Source organism: Stenella coeruleoalba (genome assembly GCF_951394435.1).
Source record: "Stenella coeruleoalba genome assembly, chromosome: 12".
In the NCBI taxonomy this organism is placed as follows: Eukaryota; Metazoa; Chordata; class Mammalia; order Artiodactyla; family Delphinidae; genus Stenella; species Stenella coeruleoalba.
This window is the reverse complement of record NC_137158.1, coordinates 60,341,014-60,362,669: the sequence shown is the minus strand read 5'-3', so window position 1 is coordinate 60,362,669 and position 21,656 is coordinate 60,341,014. Positions and strand designations below refer to the sequence as shown.

Here is a 21,656-nt window from a genome sequence, read left to right as displayed (position 1 = left end):
CCCTAAGACTGGTTCTGTAATGATGCTTCCCAGTGGTCATGGTATTATAAACCAAAAAGAGCCAATGTAATAAGAATTTGGGGTATCAGATGACCAAAAATAAATGTCCATTATAGTTCATACCTTTTGTTTCCGATAATGAACATATTTCCCTTTTTGCATACTTAAGCTTGAAAAAATTAAAAAGCCCCTGTCTAACATGGTACCGCTTTCACTCATACAACCTGAACTCCTCTCCCATCTCTACAGATGGATAGGACCAAGGCCTGTTTATTTCCTGCATCCAGTGCCAGGTCTAGTGGGTGATTTCCAGTCCATTCCTCCTCTGCTTCTACCAGATGGAGGTGTGATTATATTCCTTATTTGGATATTGTCTGTAAATCACCTCAAGGGATGGAAGAAAATTTGCAAGTGAGTAATTAGGTGTAAATGTGAACTATTTCCCTTCACTTTTGCCCCTTAGTTCCTAAATCTGAGTGTTCTTTCTGGCTGTGGGTGAAGCAGCACCAAGGAGTGGGGGTTCTTTGAGAGCGTAAAGATCCCATGGGGCTGCAGGTCACCTTCCCAAGACACTGTCTCTCAGATGACACCGTAATTGGGTCTTCAAAAGGCCATTAAAGATTCTAGAAGTCCAGCAGCTTCCAGATAATGGAGTACTGGGAGACCAAGGAATCCCGTTGTCCTTGGAAGTTCTGTTAATTTTTTTTTCTCTGTCAATTGAATATCTTGATCAAAAGCACCGGTGTGTAGAATACCGTGATTGTGACTAATATATGGATTAGGAAGCTGGTAGAATCATGGGGGGGAGGGCAGTAGAAGAAGCATAACAAAATCCACAGTACTGCTGTTTCAGTGAGTATGAAATTCCGCCTCCACCACGAAGGAAGGAGTGTCATCATCTTGCCACTGGGTGACTGGCTCATAGCCCCATAGATGGCGCCACATCACTTACTTACTTTTGACACTCTTGCTGCAAATCGGTACATGGCATTTCCAGTAATCCTGTTAATCTGAGAAAGGGGAAGTCCAGTTGGTGAGCCTACAAGTGGTTTTTATTCTTAAACCATTGCTGGTTGATTAGTCCAGTGAACAAGTGCTGTAGAAGTTGGGGTGAGGGGCAGGCTGGTTAACATACACAGAACAAAATCTAGAAAGAGATAAACTAACAAGATAACATAACACCTAATACATAGCAGGCAGCTCAGGTCACTGGGTCACCTAGTATACCACTGTTTACTTCTTATCCAGGGCTTAGCAGCAAAACTAGAACTGTTCCTCAAAAGATAACATTGGTTTGCCAAAGAGAGCATGATTTTGCTCCAAGATTCTAAGGGACTCCTGTGGGTTTTTTTCTTCCTAGTGGGACTTGCCACTAGTGTTATACAGAACTCTGAAATTGCACAGGAGCTTGAGTTACCATTGGATCAACCGGGTCATTAAAGCCAACTTGTAGAGCTGCTTGTACCAACACTTGAACTAGCTGGATAGCCTTTTCTTTTGCGGAGCTGAAGCCAGAGCTGGCAACGTTTGGGGGCATTCAGTAAAATGGGTTGGAGCCACATTAAAAAGTCTCACTAAGCACTGTTTCCCTATTTGTATTTGAGACTGCAAAGAAAAGCAATTTGTCATTTACTTTGCAGGAGTATGTCAGTGATCCATACGGATTAATGAACCAAGATTCTTCACCAAAGAAACAGGGTCCTGTATTTTCACGGAATTTATCTTCTATCTACTGGCATACTTCCATCCTTCCAAGGCATTGAAGAGTGCATGTTGCTTCTTGCCTTTCAGATCCTAAAAGCACATGTAAGCAGTGTGTTGGACTAGTGTAGTGTCCCATTGGAGGAGAGGATCAACAACCTTGACAACTAACTTGTAGTACAGAGATAAAGAGTATATATAACCCTAAGATAAGACTGTGAAGGCTCTACGCCATCCCATCCAGTTGAAAACAAACTCCTTCTCATGTTTTCTATTTTTTAGGGTAGAGCAAAAAGTATTTACCATATCAGCAGGTTTATACAAGGTGCCAGAGATTGTGACGATCTGTTCTAGTAAATAGATCACATTTTGAGGAGCACTGCAGTTGGAGTCACCATTTGAATAAGCTTCTGCTAGCCATCATAACTCTTTGCCTTCTGCATCCTCCAGACGGGCCAGTTAAATGGGAAGAGGGGAATAGGGGAGACTTCACCCTGCTCAGCTTGTCAGGTCTTGGAGGCCTTTCTGAGCAGTACACAAGAATAGGTGTTGCTCCTGGTTTTCTGTTTTGTTGGAGTCTTGCGCCCTCAGGGGCTCCTGGTTATCTCTTCCTTTGCATATAAGCCCTTACTCAGGGAGAAAGGGTGAAAACGGGTTGCTGAGTGTATCTGTTTACAAAAACTAGGGAAATAACCACTTGGTAGATTTAGGCTCCTTCCCACTGGGCCTATCAGAAGCATGTCTACTTAAATTTTTTAAGGGCGGAACAGTTTTATATAGCGTTCATACATTAAAGTTATTTATCCTTTCCAGGATTGATATTCTTTTCAATTTTTCTTTTGCTATTCATGTTTTCAGTGAATATTATCAATTTTTAAAGTTCCTGTTCCTGGCTGATTTTTGTACTGGCTTGTCTGACCTTTTCTCAGTTATTTCTGATTCTTTCTACATGATGGAGATTGCTCCTTCCTATGTCTTTACCTTTTTCAAGGCTTTTGATTGTAATTATATTATCATCTGCTTATTTTTCTTGATTTTTACCAATCTGATATGTGTTGATTATCAATGAAGTTTAATTTCTCATATTTTTTTTGCTTATTATAATTTTAAGATGATACCTTTTACCCATTTTTCATTGAGCTATTTTTATATTTCCAGTTTATAGGATTCTTTTCTATATTAGGGATATTAACCCCTTTACTCATTATATGCTGCAGGTATTTTCTCCCGTGTACGTACACACACACACACACACACACACACACACACGTTACTTTTATTTATTTGTAATGTAGATACATATTTTTCATATAGTATTTTAAAATTTTGTGTATGTTTTGCCAGTTTGACATATTTTCCTTCATGGTTTTTAGTTTTATATCATACTTGGATAATATTTTATACCTCATGCCAAGATCATAAATAAGATTGTGTAATAAATACATTTTTATAGTTTTATGTAGCAGTTTAATAGTTTCTTATATTAATAATTTATTACAGATTTATTTTACTTCATGAGGTAAGCTAGAGTTCTCTGTTTTAACCCCCAAGTGGTTAGTCAGTTTTCCTCGTGTCATTTATTGAGCAATCTATTTTTTTTTTCACTTATTGTGACCTTTTTTAAAAGACAAGAGCCCTCTAGATATGTGATAAATGCCTGCATCAGTTTGTCTTATCAGCATACTTTTTTTGAAAATAAAAGCTTTAAACCCCTATAAGGTAGCCCAAGAAAATCTGCTGAGGTTAAGAAGGAAATATGTAACTAATTGGAAGCCGCCATATGTTATAAAACAGCAAACAAAATTCCTCCACCTCACAAAAGAAAAATCTGTTACCGAAAAGAACTGCAAAAAGAAATTCCTTTGTAAGTAGCTGCATGGTTAACAGTTGCTATATGATTCCTCTCCAGTATTTATATTTTTCATCTTTGACTTGAAACCAATATTGATTACATCATCCTCAGTGAAAAAAAGTTATCCTGTGCTTTGGAATACAGTCATTCCTTTGATCCCATAAATATCAATAAATAGTGACTATATAAAAGCATTTAAGCTGTATAAATCAATGATTATTTTAAATGAAAAGAATGGGTGGGTTGAATCATTTTTCTCTAGTTCTTGGAAGTGTGAAAGTTTCTTACTTTGAGATGGATTTTCAACTTGTTTCTACTTGACATTTTATTTGTGTATATAAATGCGTAAAACTAGGACCTCCCCTTTTGTAAAGAGCCCCTTTTTTTTATTACAGTGGTCATAGACTTTTGAGTGGTGAACTTAGCATAAAATATTTAAAACCTACAGAAGAGTAAAAGTATAGTACAGTGAATTTTTTATATACCCTTTACCTGGGTTCACCAGTTGCTGACATTTTTCAACTCTTGTTTAGTCTCTCTCTCTCCAGATTCAAATTCAAGTTTCTCCAGTTGTCTCCACAACTTTTTTATAGTTTTTGTGGGTTTGTCTTTTTCTTTTTTTCCTGATTCAGAATCCAGTCAAAAATCATACACTGGGTGTTTTAGTGTTTTGTGTTTTTTAGTTCTTTAATTTAGAAAGCTTTCCTGCTTTCATACTTCTTTTCTTTTGTTGACATTGACATTTTAAAAAGTACAGGCCAGTTGTTTTGTAGATTAGCCCATAATTTAAATTGGTCTGATTTCTTTCTCATGATTAGATTTGGGTTAAATATTTTGGCAAGCAAAATACATAGGTCATATTGTGACTTTCGTGTTGCATTATGTCAGGAGGCTCATAATGCTAGTTTGTACCATTGGTGGTCCTAAATTTGATCATTTGTTTTATAAGCAACAGATTTATCTTCGATAAAGTTAACTCAAAGTAGTGACATCTGTGTGATGATAATTTGAGGTCATGTGAGTATCCCCATGGTTTTAGCATCCTTTGATCTTTGCCTGAATCACTTATTACATAGTTGAAAAATAATTTTTCTAATTTTGTTATTCCCCCTTCATTTATTAACTATAATTCATTCACTTTATATCCCAGTGAATTATGTAATTGTAACAATTATTTTCCTTACAATTTTTATGCCAGTAGAGTTACGTGAAAGTCCATGTGCCATTGTACTAAATGTTCTGATGGAATAGGGAAGACGATAATATTTTTGGCTCATAATTGCCGTTTCACATGGTAAGGTCCCCACACAATACTCTTGAAAATAAATCCATTGTCTCTAATCTTGAGTTTTAATTAATTTAATTAATCTTGAAAATTAGTCCATTGTCACTAATTAGATTTGAATAAACCATTTCTTTTTTGTTTCTCAACTAATACTTCTTATATTTATCTCTTTGTTTTTCTGTCTTTTTCTAACTGTCCTATTGTTTGTATTAATTTCTATTGCCCTAACATTTGTAACAATTACACATTTATTTTCTATCATAATAGCTGCAGAAATACAGAGGACTCTGAATCAACTTGGAACACCTCAAGATTCACCTGAATTGAGGCAGCAGCTGTAAGTATTAATTAAACAAGAAAAAAGGAAATGGGAAAAACCACCTATTGTTATGTTCCTTTGATAGTGTGTAGTGTTACGTTTATTGGAGAAAACAATGGAAAATTAATAAGGTTTTTCTGCTGCCTCATTTGTACTAAGCTTTTGTGTAGGTTTTTTCCTGTCCAGAGTGGGCAGATGTGTTTCTTCATTTTAAAGATCTGGCTTACTCTATCAAAGCAGAACTTCTTTGGTTAGCTTTCTTATACCTTTTAATAGGTTGTTTTTGATGGCTTTGAAAAACGGTACTCTGAGCTTCTCTACTTATGTGATTCATTTCCCATAGCTAACAATCCATATGATGATTTTTACTTCACTGAGATTCAATGCATATCCAATATGAACTATGCCCCTAAAAGTTTATATTTACATATTTGAATTTCAGAAAGCATTAGCCTCTGTTTAAAAAAAAAAAAGTTGTAATGAAGTTATCTAGTACATATTTGAATAAATTAACATGCTATTAGAAAAACAGCAATAATACTTCATGGGTTACAGATTTTACAGAGTGTTTTTACACATTTTCTCATCTGAAACTTACAAAATTGGAGTGAGCTAGATAGATTAAAAGAACTATTTCCATTTTACTTACAAGGAAAACATGTCTGTTTGGGGTTTGATGATTTGCCCAACATTATTCTGAACCTGAATCTTAAATCTTAGTTCAGCACTGTTAACAGCTACAGATTTCAAGTAATATATATGTAATAAGTGATATGCCAAACATTAGCTACAGAAGGAAAAATTGCAAAGAAGAAATTAAGAGATAGGTAATAGTAATTCATATTTTTATGAAGTACAATTTGAGGAATTTGCAGTTGTTTCTAATTTGTATTGCAGTTTTCTGCAGTGGGTAGATATCAAGGAGCTAAACATGCCCCAAATCTAAATAATAAACCATCATTTATTAAAATAAAGTAAAATGGAATAGAAACCATAATTCTTAGTAGTTAATAATATTTTGCTAAGGTTAATAGTGGAGATTCTGAATATGTAGACATCATTAAAGTCTTCTTTTAGAATTTTAATTATATTACTTTTTCTAAAGATTTTTAAAAGGCATATTAAAGATAGGGCACTTGGTAAGTATATAAAAGTAGAGTATAATTCTTCCTTACCAGTCAAATACAGATATCTATACTAAAACATATTTTTACATAGTATCATTATTTTAAAGGATCCTAAGTGTGACCAATACATGTTTAAAATGAGAGATAATATATATGAGAAGTACTGATGTTGTACTTGTAAAGCATCACATTAATACAGGCTTTTTTTTAGTGCTAATTTCTTTAGTTAGAGATCTTAGTTTTTACTTCATAAGCTAGCTAGCAAGATAGATATAAATAGCTATATAATTTACCTCTTTTACTCTGTTCTGTTCTTTTTACAGAGGAGTGCTATTGTTCTTTCCACAGCAAACTTAAATAATAGTAAATTCGTATTATTACTCGTCTCTGCTTTTTTTTTTTTTTTTTTTTAAGTATAGGATATAAATGTTCAGGTAGAGAAATATGAGAGGCTGGCTGTACCCTGAGACCTGGGAACTGGGCAGAGTTAAAGACAACAAATCTTCTTTACTTATTCAGCTGACCTCCCAATTGTGGGATGCACATCAAAGGCTCCCACAGCCACCAAATCTCAAACATCATACACCTTACAATCTCCTGTTGGCTTTTGTCATCTTCCTTTCTAAATGGCTGCTGATTTATTTCTCAGAGCTTGGTTACTCCATGTGTGAGTAAAGAACCTTCCACATAGTATTTGTTCAATATTTGTGAAAGAATAGAACCTGAAAATTTTGTTTTCATAGAGAAAATTTGGAGCCAGTCTATAAAAAAGTGATTTTTCTAAAACTATTCATCAGGGTTGAATCAAGTGGCGGAGTTATAGCTTAAAGAAATGTGTTAGTTCTATTGCTATAATGTGTGTTTTCTCATTTTAGGCAACAGAAGCAGCAATATACGAACCAACTTGCCAAAGAAACAGATAAGTACATTAAAGAGTTTGGATCTCTGCCCACCACCCCCAGTGACCAGGTATGAAGCTTTAAGACACGCTGTTGATGTATTGAATGTGAAAGAAATCAAATGTATTGTAGGATTTTTGAACTGTTGTGCTAGAAAGGAAATTAGGGGGAAAAAATCAATTTGAGATTAGTTCACAGAACACAAAACTATATTTAATTGCCCAGGTAGTATCCTTTGGTTCAATAAAGCAAAAATTATTTCCATGCACTTGCCCTGACCCATAATTAAGTAAGTGCTCAGAAAATGCTTCCTGAGTAATTGTTTCCTGGCCTTCCAGGACTGACTTCATATAACATACACGCTCATTCAAGATGTGAGGTTTCCTAGGGGCACATGTATTTATTACCCTGCTTATTACTTTGTGGAAGTTATTACTTAGGTGAGTCAAAGGTTTTATTTTCATTAAAAAAAAATACTTTAACATAAAATCATGGCCCAGTTTTTAGGATGAGAACTTGAGGTGAGAAATCCAACATTATGGGCCTTTTGCCTCAAGGTAAAATAAGCACAGTATTTGAACATACTGTCAAATTGTTCAAAATGTTATTGAGTTAATCAGTAAGGCCCTGTAATAAGAGAGTGAGTGAAATTTTCCGAATTAAATAAAGAGCAGCAAAACAGCTTTTGCAAATTCTGTAGAGCTTCACAGCTTGATTCTGGTAGGTTTCTTTCCCCCCCGGCTTTCCTCTAGCGTCAAAGGAAAATACAGAAGGATCGCTTAGTGGCGGAATTCACCACATCACTGACAAACTTTCAGAAGGCGCAGAGACAGGCTGCTGAGAGAGAGAAAGAGTTTGTCGCTCGAGTAAGAGCCAGTTCCAGAGTGTCTGTAAGTATTTAAATCAGCACTGTAAAAAGAACGTGGTACCCTCCAAGGGCCCCGTGAAGAGCTATACGGCATGTTTCTTGAGTCGTAAAGACCTGTGAATATCTTGGAAATCGGTATTTGAATACTTATTTTCAGGTGTTTCTAATCAGTTTTTAAGAAGGATGATCATTATGTATTATTGTGGTTATTCTGTCAATGTTGTGGAACAAAAGATTATGTAAAAATATAGAAACGTTTTGTCAGAAAGATTAGAGTCAAATCCTAACTTGAGCCTGAGGCTGTTACTTTGTATTCGTGCTGGAGTAGAGAGCACTTTAATCCTGCATTATATGAAGATGATGTAAATGAACAGTGAATATATTGTATGAATATTTAAAACGAATGTACACCTGGAGAAAATAAAGGATAAGTTAGAGTGGAATCTTGACTTAATCTAATTTTAAATCTCCCTAGAAACTATCACAGGTTGTTTCGTTGTTCCTTAACATAGAGGTTCCAAGACTACATTATGTTTTAATCAAATAATATTTGTTATTTGGCCCTTGAGAATATTTAATGAATTCCTTCTTTGTCAGCTTAGGATATAATTTTTTTTATTACTTGAAGTAATTGACCTAAAATACTAGAACAAGAACTTTTCTCTCTCTTTTCTTACACCTGCACTCCAGTGTGTACATAAATCAGTTTAGATTATTATGAAGTAAAATGTGAGTGTTGTGTGTTTTTCCTTTGCATCTTCTCAATCCATTCTGTTACTAAATTATTCAGGGTGGTTTTCCTGAGGAGAGCTCAAAAGAAAGGAATCTTGTGTCCTGGGAAAGGTAAGAAGTATAAAACATTATACAGATCAAAAGATAATTCTTCAAATACGTTTTTTACATCACAGTCCCTGGGCAGAATTAAAGCTTTCAGTATATATCATGACTATCCTAAGTTATTTATAAATAGAAAACAATAAGTTTGAAAAATTTTCAAAGTCATTATTTATTATAAAATATATAAAAATATTCCAGTATAGCAATAATACTCTTTAATTATCCAAATAAATATTATTGACTTAATTATTATTTGATATAGATTATTCCCATAGGTGAAGTTTAAATCAACCAAGAAGAAGTACTCACTTGCCAAATATAATAGTTTCCAATAATTAAATAATAATAACATCATTGAAATGAAACATGAATAAAATTTGGTTAACATTTCTGTTATATTTTTAGAATTTAAGTGAGCAGTTCTATGACTTTGAAGAAAAAATATTCTATTCAATAAGTATTTCTTAAATAAAAAGGAAGCCTCATTGTTTTCATACCGGTTTTTCTTTTTTACATATTCTTTTCTTTTTAATAGCCAAACTCAGCCTCAGGTGCAGGTGCAGGATGAAGAAATTACAGAGGATGACCTCCGCCTTATTCAGGAGAGAGAGTCTTCTATTAGGCAACTCGAAGTAAGCTTTACATTGCAGAATTGGATTGCTGTTCTGTTCTTAGTGAGTTTGTCCTCAAGATGCTTAGATGATGCTGGGAGAGAGGTCAAGAAAGAAAACTAAATAGATGTATCAATTTGATGGCATATTTCATATAAATTAGAGTCATTCTGTTAAAATAAAGTAATTTCTTTAGAATTTGTGCAAGGATGAGAAAATATACTTCCCTCTACTCCAACTTTATTTTTTTTTTTAATTCTGTTAAGTCATCTCAAGCCACCTGAGCATTGAGAAAATTATCAGTCTAGAGATAAAGGTCTGTTCAGAGAGTCTAGAAAGCTTCCATGGCACATGATACACATCACACCTGCATGAATAAGACTTTTCCGAGGGCTTTAAAAGTGTTTTATTTCTCTTTAGTGTGTGTAGGATATCAAAGAGGTCTAAAAGGTTTAGTAGCCTTAGTTCTTAGGGAACCTACCTGTTCCCTAGGAAGTGGGCTAATAATAGCTAACAATAGCTACCATTTATTGAGGGCTTCATGCACCAAGCAGTATGTGATGAATTCTTTAATTGTCTTACTTAGTTCTCATAAAAGCTCTGTGAAGTAATTAACTGTGTCATTATCATTGCCCTTCTACAGATGGGGAAACTGAGGCACAGGATGACTATGTAAATTGCCCCACCTTTCCTGAATAAAGTGTTTAAACTTTACTTTTTAATCAAGCAAAATAATAGTTATATATTGAAGAAAATTAAATTTATAACTTATTTATCCATCACTCTTCCATTGCATTTTCAGATTTATTAATGTGAGGCTTTGAATTTACACCTAATGTTTTATTCTTTTAAAGTGTCAAATTGACATATACATTTTTACTAGAAATACAATAAGAATATTTTTTACTTTTTTGAGGAAATACTATTCATGATAACAAAACTAATCATATTGCATGACATAAATTCAGTAACCCACAACCCTTCTCTATTGTATAGTCCTTCATTTCCACTCTGAATCACTTGATATTTTTAACATCACAAACTTATTTTAGAGAACTGAGATTCAGAGGCTACTTACTTGGTATTGCCTATAGTAAAATAGTTTTCTGATATTCCCCAAATATATGTTATTAGGTCCAGATGCATGCTCACCTAGGTATGAGCAGTGGTTTGTGTTTTTTAAAATTTTCTCCTTTTGTGGATTGGGGACTGAATTTCTGATTACAATAATATGCATTTTTTTTCTCTTAGGCTGATATTATGGATATTAATGAAATATTTAAAGATTTGGGAATGATGATTCATGAGCAAGGAGATGTAATAGGTAAGCCCTACTCATTCGATTTCATGAGGCAGAAGGAAGCTACATGCAGTTTACCTGTGGTAACTTCTCAAGCCAGGGTAGCTCCTTCCTCTCTTTCGGCCCTCCTGAAATCAAAAGTACAGTGTCTGTAATAAACAAAGCATCACCCTTGGCATTATCTAAAACAGATCTCGTTTTCGGCTCCTACTGGTGGAAATGACCAGCTTAATTTATTTAAGAAGTTCCAAATTTAATCAGGGTCTACTGCTGCTGAGATCATGGAAGGTAACATTTAACATCATTCTAGCTTATTTCCAGGATCTCTGGTTTCTGTCTTATCCCAATTTAATTCTTATCACACCAAGGACTTTGGGGAAAACATCTGTTCATAATTGTGCACACTATCTTGTCTTTTAAAGTAGAGGGAATAAGAAGCCATTTGCCTGAACATTAATTCTTATAGCTTTTTTAGTACATTAATTTAGTTGTATTACTTAGATACTGAGAATTCTTTTTGAAAAATTCTTTAAAAAAAAATCAGTGACTAAGACTTCCTTTAAGTTTTAAATGTAATTGTAATTCATTTAAGGTGTAGTTGTCAACATTGATCAGGATTCTGATCATCTTTATCATTTTGATATATGAAGATATCTGTGGGTATGCTAAAGATATATTTAATACATTTTCTGAATTTGGTTCAGTTGAAATGCTTGGACCTATAGTTTAATATAATTATTATTTGTCCATTCTTACCCTCCTCTGTAGCCCCAGTAGGGTAAATTTTCAAAAGCCATTCATTCATCCAGTAAATGTTTATTGAATGCCTACTATATCCAGGCATATATCTAGGCCTTGAGGATTCAGCTGAAATTAAACAACAGATAAAAGATCTTATAATCTAATTGGAAGAGAGAGACAATTAAAACAGAAAGAAAAGTAAGTAGATGGTGATAAGTGTTACGGGGAAAATAAGGCCAGGTCGGGGGTAGGACTGCAGGAGGTGGGGGGAATGTGCTGCTCTTCTGGGGGAGTCAGGTAAGGCCTCACTGATAGGTGACATTTTAGTGAAGACTTCACGGAAGTAAGGGAGCAGGCAAGAGAACATGTTCCAGGCAGAGGGAACCGCAGGTGCAAAGGCCTTCAGGCAGAAGCACGCCTGACATCGTGGGCCAATGGAGTCAGCAAGAGGAGGATGGAGACGATGTCAGAAGTCACAGGAGACCAGATTACATAGGCCCCTGAGCCATCGTGAGGACTGTTTTTGTATTAATGGAGGGGAAGCCACAGGAGGATTTGAGCAGAGGAGCGTTATCATTTGACTTAGGTGAGCAGACTGCAAAGGGACAAGACCAAAAACAAAGCACTTAAAAGCCTATTGCAGGAATCCACGTGGGCAGCTATGTTGTCTTGGATCAGTACGGAAGCAGTGAAGTGGTGAGAAGCAGTGGGATTCTGGATATTTTTTTAAATGTAGAGCCAAAAAGATCTACTGACTATCTGGATATGGATGTGAGAGAGTAAATTCAAGGGTGACTGTAAGGTTTTGGCCTGGCTCACGAAAATCATGGCGGTGCCGTTTTCTGAGATGCGGAAATCTGTCACTGGAGCTGGTTTGGATGGCTATAAATCAGTGATTTTTGGATCTGTTACGATTCAGGGGCTAGGTGTCACCCAGGTAAAGGTTTGATAGGCATTGGTACCGAGAAGATGGGGTAAAGGGTAGACGTCTGGCCTGGGGGTATAAATCTGGGCGTTATCTGTACATAGATGGTATTTAAAGCCATGAGATTAGGTGAGATCACCTAGGAGATAAGTGCAGATAGAGAAGAGGGGTGTCTGAGGACTTGTAAATATTTAGGGTGTGGTCGGCAAACTACATCCATTTGTTTATGCGTTATCATCTACAACAGGTTTTGTACAACAGAGGCATAGTTGAGTATTTATGACAGAAACCATATGAATGAACTGCAGAGCTTAAAGTTATTATCTGAGACAAAGAAAGTTTGTTGATCCCTGATTTAGAGCCTAGAGAGCCAAGGAGGAACGAACAAAAATGACCAAGAAAGAATAGCTAGTGATACAGAAGAAAACCACGTGAATGTATAGTTTTAGAATGGAGAGGAGAAAGCGTTTCAAGAGCGATGGGAGGTCAGCTCTCTCAAATGCTGCTATTCGGTTAGGTAAACTGAGGCTTTAGAATTGACTGCTGAATTTAACAATGTGTAGGGCATAGGTGACCTCAGATGAGAGCTGTGCTGGTGAAATAGTGCAGGTGAAAGCATGATAAAGTAGGCTCAAAAGACACTGGGAGGAGAGCGACTGGAGATAGCAAGTGGAGACAAGTCTTTCTAGGAGTCAAGTGAGGTCATAGCTGCCAGTGGGTGTGGCATAAATGAGGGGGTTGGGGGTTTGTTTGTGTGTTTTTAAGATGACAGTAATAGGATTGATGGGAAAGAAGTGTTGATAGTGAGAGGGAGGAAATTGCTGGCCTGGAGTCTTTGAACTAGGCAACAAGGAGTGGGATAAAGTACAAGCATGGGGAGCACAGAGACTGTTGCATGTGGTGGTGGGTAGGGTCAAAGGAGATTGTGGAAGTGTCTTCGGGTTGTTCCTATTGTCTCAGTGATCTAGAAATAAGGTCACTGGTGGAGAATGACAATGTGTGACGAGGCATGAGAAGTTAGGGGAGAGAGGAGGAAGTGTGACTTAGTGTTCCAGGAATTGGGGAGATGAGGCAGGCGTGCTGTGCAGTCAAGAATTTAAAGTGAAATAAGTCATCACGGCGATTCTTTTTTGCACCCATGTTCAGCTGCGTGGGACAGGTTGGGGTTTTGTCACCTAACTGTGACCACAGTAGGAGGGAAGAGGGCTGAGGAGAAATGCAAGAAACCAGTGACAGATGACTGTGTATATGGAGTCTAGGCTAGGGAAGAGGAAAGTGAGGACATGAAGTATGTGAGGGGCAGTGAAAAAGTGGTAGGATCACTAAAGCTGGGGTCTTAGAAGGCGAGAACTCTAAAGGTAGCAGATGGTAATCAGAGAGTGACACCTGAAATGGAGATGATAGAGAAGCTGCAGTTATTGGTAATGACAGGTTTGGGGTGTGACCATGGCTGTGGGTGGCTCGGAAAGCGCCACAGGCAAAGTCTTTGAAAAAACATGTGTTCAAAGAATTGAGAGGCCTGGGCATTAGAGGCTCAGCAATTGGATATTGAAATCACCGTTATGTAGGACAGTAGAAGCATCGAAAAGAACATCAGTGACTCAGGGGCTAAAATAGTCAAAGAATGAGAAGAAAAGACATCTGTGGATGTCTGCAGCAAGGTGGGTTGAATGAGTTGGACAGCAATAGCTCTAAAACTGAAAGTCGGCACGGAGAAGGAGGAAACAGTGGTCACCCATCCTACAGACTGACACCTGTTCCACCCCCAGGTCAGAGGAGGGGGGGAGGAAATTGTCACCAGTTGAGAAGGCTCTGGGGACCCTCAGGGAGCCTAGGTTTCAGCGCAGAAGGAGGTTGATGAGGGCCGCCCAGCAGATGACGGTTTTCAGTTCTCTATGTTTACCCTAAACCAAAGTTCAGATGCCTTGCTTGCTGCTGAGTTGGCCATCACAGAATGCAGGTACTGGTGACGGTACTTTTGGGGGTTACCAGGTAGAACTGGAGTGCACTATAATGAAGATAATCAAGTTTCTTTCCTTCAAATTCTTCAGTATTGTTTGGATCACCTGAGAAGTAGTATCACTAAAAAAAAAAAATTCAGCCTTACCCATACACTATTAATATTAACCTTTGAATAGTGAACATGTTTAATCTTATCTTGAATAAAATCTGGTGATTGATACAGCTCTGTTACTAAAGCATCAGCACCCGCTTTGTGTGTGTGTTTTATTTTAAAGATAGCATAGAAGCCAATGTGGAAAATGCTGAGGTGCACGTCCAGCAAGCAAACCAGCAGCTGTCAAGGGCGGCAGACTATCAGGTAATATTAACTGTGCTGAATTGTCTTATAACTCAGACTTTTAAACGTGTGTGTGTGTGTGTGTGTGTGTGTGTGTGTGTGTGTGTGTAAAATCAGGTTTAAAGTGGCTGGAGATGTTAAAATTCAAAATACCATGGAAGACAGGCTAGAAATATGCCAGTCAGTTCAAACTGTGTGTATGTAGCCTGTCTGTTCTCAGGTTTGAACCAGTGTTGTGCCCACAGGGATGGGAAGTTTAGAGTCTTGAGGGGAGCAGTACACAACTCCAGTCTTTTCTGACAACTTTTGGTCTCCGATGTCATTTTGACATTTCAACCCAGAAACCTCTTTGATAGCGATTTCCTTCTGTTTCTTGCTGTTCCCTTCTACCTTTCTTTTTTGTCAATGATACTATGGACTAAAGAGGCAAAGATCCTTGTCCAGAAAGATCTCTTCAGGTCCTGTGGAAATTATATTAGCTTAGAGTGAGTGTCCTTGACCAGTGGGTATTCTGTCAGCATTCAGCAGACTCTTCACCAGGAATGAACTGATCTCTTAAGTGAATCAGGTTAGTATAGGGAATCCATAGGTATGAGTCAAATATATATAAAGGACTACAAATATTAGCACCATGAACTATTAATATATCACTTAATATGTAGACCTTTGACGTTTAACAAAGATAAGCCCAGGCTCTTTGGGAACCCCTAAATACCACCCTAGCATTTGAGTTCCCTTTTAAAACTTCATTTTTTTTTGTTGATGTAGTTGTTCATAATTATTTTCTCAGAAACTTATTACCTTCTTATAAAATTTCTAAGATATTATCACCATCCTAGGTATTTTTTAATTGCTTTTCACTTTTCTCACTGATCTTAGAAGTTCCCTTTAGTTTCAATGCCATTTTTTTCACTGGACAAATCAGTGCATATAGAGGATGCTGAGTTATACAACCAATTGTGCTCACCGACAGAGTAACTCATGTTTACTGTCTTTGTGCATGAGATTCAGATATGCAGCTCAAGATAGCTAATGTCACCATGTCCTAGAATGTAGGTGTCATTCATGAATAGTTGAACACACACACACACACACACACACAGAGTAATCTGTAAATACCAACAGTTATAGCTGCTCAGAGTGTTTAGCAGGATTCATCAGTGACTGGGATTCCATATAATTTCATTTTCCTTTTGGACTTCAGGGGGATATAGATATATCCCCAAGTTTTATTTTTACTCTTCCTTGTGGAAGGGAAGGCCTATAGCCACCCTGGGGAAAAGGAACACATCTTCCCAAGTTGTACCTCCAGAGCAAGAGTTGCCCCCATCCTTAATCCCACAGGCCCTGGAGGGATGAGGAAAGAGCCATGCAACACAAGGGCTAGAAAGAGAGCAGCTTCCCAATAGTCCCACTTGGCAGCCTTGATATTAAACTTATGCCTCTGCAAAATACGGTGCAGTGCTTCTAAATAGTTTGGATGGACCATGAACATAAAGGAAGGTGGAAAATGCTTTCATCACCATGGCACCCCAGGACCTCACCACCGCACGCTGGAGAGGGTGCCCCAGGAAAAAAGATACTCTAGGGGAACAGCTCTCATTGTTGATGAAGGCACGTTACACATGGGTCTGCGGTAACCAGGTGGAATCTGGGGAAAATACATGGGCATGATGAGATTGAAACTTGAACTGCTTATATGCAGAGTAATATATATGTAATATATGTAATATATGCAGAGTATATTCTGTTGAAAAATTAGATGGCCATATGGAATACTGCAAAGTATAAGTAGTTTTCAGGATAATTTCAGAGTCAGGAACATATTCTTTTTGTAAATTTTATACTACTTCTAGTTGACACAAAGTAAATTACAAATTTTTTTTACTTTGTAAGCAAAAGGATTCCTGCCTGTAGCTGTGAGATATACAAGCCATTGGAGAAATATAGAAAGCTACAGCTGGGCCAGGAATGAATAATGGAGCAAAACTCTTAACGTTTATATTTTAAATGACAGTATTAGAATTTTTTTTAGCTCTTTGTGTTTTATAGTTTATTTGAATGTTGAGAGATTTTGAATGCAGTTTCCATTCATATTCAAGGATGGGAATGATTTGGGAAATTAATAAGTCTACTTTAAGAAATATTGCCAACCGTTTTTCACAGAACTAGAACAAAAAATTTCACAATTTGTATGGAAACACAAAAGACCCCGAATAGCCAAAGCAATCTTGAGAACGAAAAACGGAACTGGAGGAATCAGGCTCCCTGACTTCAGACTATACTACAAAGCTACAGTAATCAAGACAGTATGGTACTGGCACAAAAACAGAAAGATAGATCAGTGGAACAGGATAGAAAGCCCAGAGATAAACCCACGCACATATGGTCACCTTATCTTTGATAAAGGAGGCAGGAATGTACAGTGGAGAAAGGACAGCCTCTTCAATAAGTGGTGCTGGGAAAACTGGACAGGTACATGTCCAGTATGTATGAGATTAGATCACTCCCTGACACCATACACAAAAATAAGCTCAAAATGGATTAAAGACCTAAATGTAAGGCCAGAAACTATCAAACTCTTAGAGGAAAACATAGGCAGAACATTCTATGACATAAATCACAGCAAGATCCTTTTTGACCCACCTCCTAGAGAAATGGAAATAAAAACAAAAATAAACAAATGGGACCTAATGAAACTTCAAAGCTTTTGCACAGCAAAGGAAACCATGAACAATACCAAAAGACAACCTTCAGAATGGGAGAAAATATTTGCAAATGAAGCAACTGACAAAGGATTAATTTCCAAAATTTACAAGAAGCTCATGCAGCTCAATAACAAAAAAACAACCCAATCCAAAAATGGGCAGAAGACCTAAATAGATATTTCTCCAAAGAAGATATACAGACTGCCAACAAACACATGAAAGAATGCTCAACATCATTAATCATTAGAGAAATGCAAATCATAGCTACAATGAGATGTCATCTCACACCAGTCAGAATGGCCATCATCAAAAAATCTAGAAACAATAAATGCTGGAGAAGGTGTGGAGAAAAGGGAGCACTCTTGCACTGCTGGTGGGAATGTGAGCTGGTACAGCCACTCTGGAGAACAGTATGGAGGTTCCTTAAAAAACTACAAATAGAACTACCATATGACCCAGCAATCCCACTACTGGGCATATACCCTGAGAAAACCATAATTCAAAAAGAGTCATGTACCAAAATGTTCATTGCAGCTGTATTTACAGTAGCCCGGAGATGGAAACAACCTAAGTGCCCATCATCGGGTGAATGGATAAAGAAGATGTGGCACATACATACAATGGAATATTACTCAGCCATAAAAAGAAACAAAATTGAGCTATTTGTAATGAGGTGGATAGACCTAGAGTCTGTCATACAGAGTGAAGTAAGTCAGAAAGAGAAAGACAAATACCGTATGCTAACACATATATATGGAATTTAAGGAAAAAAAATGTCATGAAGAACCTAGGGGTAAGACAGGAATAAAGACACAGACCTACTAGAGAACGGACTTGAGGATATGGGGAGGGGGAAGGGTAAGCTGTGACAAAGCGAGAGAGAGGCATGGACATATATACGCTACCAAACGTAAAATAGATAGCTAGTGGGAAGCAGCCGCATAGCACAGGGAGATCAGCTCGGTGCTTTGTGACTGCCTGGAGGGGTGGGATAGGGAGGGTGGGAGGGAGAGAGATGCAAGAGGGAAGAGATATGGGAACATATGTATATGTATAACTGATTCACTTTGTTATAAAGCAGAAACTAACACACCATTGTAAAGCAATTATACCCCAATAAAGATGTTAAAAAAAAAAAAAACGTAGCTCACAGCCTAAGCACAGTGTGATCAGTAGACAAGTCATCAGTGGAAAGGAACCATCCTTTTTTTGATAATCACTAGCAGTATGACCATGGGGCAAGATATTTCCCCTTTCTCTTTCTCCATTTCCTTATTATAAAAGGAAGAGACAAAAAACTATCTAAAGTTTCTCCTGGTTAAAATTCTATGAGGTTTGGATAAAGGGAATAGAGAGTAGGTGTCTGGATGAGAAGGGAAGTTTTCTTGCCACTTTAAAGAAGGGACTCATATATTCTACCTTTCGTCAGCTTTGAGTGAGGCCAGCCCCTAAATCCCCAACCATGTGGCCTTCCCTACCCCAGAGCCTCCTAGAAGGCCTCTGGCCTGGCCTGATGCCTAGGAACCAGGCATCAGGCCAGCAGGAACACGTACAACCAAAACCTCTCCCCGTCCACCCTCTTTCCTTAAAGGACTGGTGAAAGCAGATGAATCTGTGCCAGTCCTGTACTAACTCAGCTTGGACTGGGGAGCTAATTCCGCTAATAAATAAATTAGGGTAAACCATTAGGGTAATTAAATATTCTTCCTGCCTTTCGTGATGAAATTGAAAGAGATGAGTTCTAAGTTCTTCTCTTATTGGAAAATTCTGCTTTCAAAGACCAATATTTACCTTCTGCTTTTTTTATCTTCCTTTAAGCTGTTTTTTGTTTTCACACATAGGTAAACTCTATTGCTCAAGTTATTAATTTTTATTTCTCTGTGTCATTTTTAAATTAAGCCCAACCACACATCTAGAAAAAGTACCAACAGAAGTTGAATAATTACCCCCTGAATTATACCATTAATTCAAGAAGAATATTTTTTGAAAGCATAGGGCTATATGTATTGAAAAGCAAAAAAATATAGCCCAAAATGAGGGCAATAAATTACTATTGATTTTACTCTAGAAGTGAACCGAATGATCTTCACTTGCTATAGAGGTGCTCCACTACATCTGTAAACGTGTTTTTGTTTTTTCGCATCTGCAGCGCAAATCCAGGAAAACCCTGTGCATCATCATTTTTATCCTTGTTATCGGAGTCGTAATTATCGGTCTCATCATATGGGGAGTGAAAGGCTAAGATTATAAAGGAGCACAATATTGCACTACATTATGTAAATTATGTAGGAAGATTCCTTTAATCATGGTAGGTTTTTTTAATTGTTATTATTTTAAAGCTGTTGCTTAAAGGATGGTTCCCATACTTTGTTATTTTTATTTGGGGGGAAGTTTTCTTTGGATTAAATCTGATATTTTCTAATACTGAAAGTTTTTTTAAATATCACTGCTGGCATAGCTTCCTGCTTTTCGACCTAGTAACTTAGTTTTTTGCCCACATTGTATGTGCCTTTCGTTTATAATTTATTTATCCTGTTGACTTAGTTTTTGGAATTAGTAAATTCAAAGGTGTGTGTGTGTTCTGTGTGCACCTCTCTGTCACAGTGTAACATGCACCCACGTTTGTGTTACTTCAATTACAAATCTTAAATTTAATTTTGATTTGGGCCAGCAGAGGAAGTATTGTCAATAACTTTAAAAATTAACATATATGTTTGTGTTTGGAGTTTTGTTTTTATCTAGTTCACAGCAACACAAATTGTCTATTTAACTTTTACTGTTATTTTTCTCTTAAGACCCTTGTTTATTCTGAATGAAATCAGTGAATAACTTCCTAGTATATCTCTTACTCCTGATGTGTATATAGTAAGCATTTGCTGTAGATTGGCTAGTAAAATACTAAGGATAGATTGTTTTTATATGGGTTCTGTTTAAGTCTCACGTTCGTTTGCAGGGGATTGTGTGGTCACTATAAATGTTTAATGTGATTTGGAGGAAGAGTATGACAGATCAATACCTATTGTGTTAGAATTCTAAAGATCCCAACTTGTATTCGGCTGTGTATTTCCACAGCTGTTATGATGGAAAATTAATTACCTTCTCTTATGTCCTGTAGAATAATAAAGATTACTTTTGGGAAGTAACTTTCCCACAGTTACAGTTTTTGAGCACCTAACACTTAAAATTCTGTTTCCCTTCATACCATTTTGTACCATCCTTCATTAGAAAGGGAATTGGATGTTCGCCACTTAACTCACTTGCCTTTTTTAATCAATGTTGTTTTAATGCACTAATCTGAATACTGTAAAGAAGATTATCTTAGTTTATAGTTTGTATTTTATAATGTTCTTATATAGCAGTTTGATAGTGAAGGCAATGTTTTACATGGCAAGCTATGAGACTTCAAATGGGAACAAATGAAATATTAAGTAACTAAGTAAATTGTATCTTTGCAACCAAAATAAAGATGATTTTAAAAAGTGTCTGGATAGTTTTATTTCAGGAGAACTCTGCTTCCGTGGGACTTGATACTTACCTCACACTTTTGCCACTGCAGTCTCAACAGAGGAGATGTAACCACATGGCCACCATTCTGCATCTTGCTGGAGTACTGGCGTACTCAAAAGTTTTTATTTTGGCAATCTTAAAAGGTTTTGCCGCTAATAGGTAGAAGCTGCTTTGCTTGTCATCAAAACTCAATTTTTTCCACAAAAGAGTAGTCTTGATTAGAAAAAATAAAATGAAAAACAATACAGTAGCCAATTTTTTTTAAGTTCTTAACAAAGGTTTTCTTTAGGTGAGTTTTAGAATCTCTTTGAAAGAGTGATGCTTACTTTCATGACTGTCAACATATCTGAATCTGTTTGAGTTGAACTGAGTCTCAAACTGAAGAACTTTCCTTATCAAGTGACACATATTATTCATTTTAGTGTGTTCTGAAGACATACTTGAACAACGCAGACTGAGATTAACCAGCCTCTTTGCTTAAACTGAATGACAGTGTGGCATGAAGGGTTAAGCTGTTGTACTAGCCATTAAATATTAAGAAAATGTTCTGGTTTTGCACAATGATTAGTGGTAGAAAAATAAGTGGTGCCATTTCAACATAATGCAGCTTGTTTTACTAGGCGTGGGATCAACCCTAAAAAAATACAGATATGGACACAGATGGAGCTTGGTCTGAG

The 21,656-nt window shown here is 36.8% G+C and overlaps 1 protein-coding gene across 1 annotated transcript in view; it reads left to right on the top strand.

Moving 5' to 3' along the window:
• STX7 (syntaxin 7) overlaps nt 1–21,078 on the top strand; it is a 49,298-nt gene extending 28,220 nt beyond the window's left edge. The window contains exons 3-10 of the mRNA XM_079939524.1: nt 5,106–5,175; nt 7,160–7,253; nt 7,936–8,073; nt 8,842–8,894; nt 9,424–9,520; nt 10,751–10,823; nt 14,703–14,785; nt 19,622–21,078. Of these exons, the coding sequence (XP_079795650.1) occupies nt 5,106–5,175; nt 7,160–7,253; nt 7,936–8,073; nt 8,842–8,894; nt 9,424–9,520; nt 10,751–10,823; nt 14,703–14,785; nt 19,622–19,714 (701 nt within the window). The 3' untranslated portion in view covers nt 19,715–21,078. The remainder of the gene's footprint in view (nt 1–5,105; nt 5,176–7,159; nt 7,254–7,935; nt 8,074–8,841; nt 8,895–9,423; nt 9,521–10,750; nt 10,824–14,702; nt 14,786–19,621) is intronic.
• The last annotated feature ends 578 nt before the right edge of the window (nt 21,079–21,656 follow it).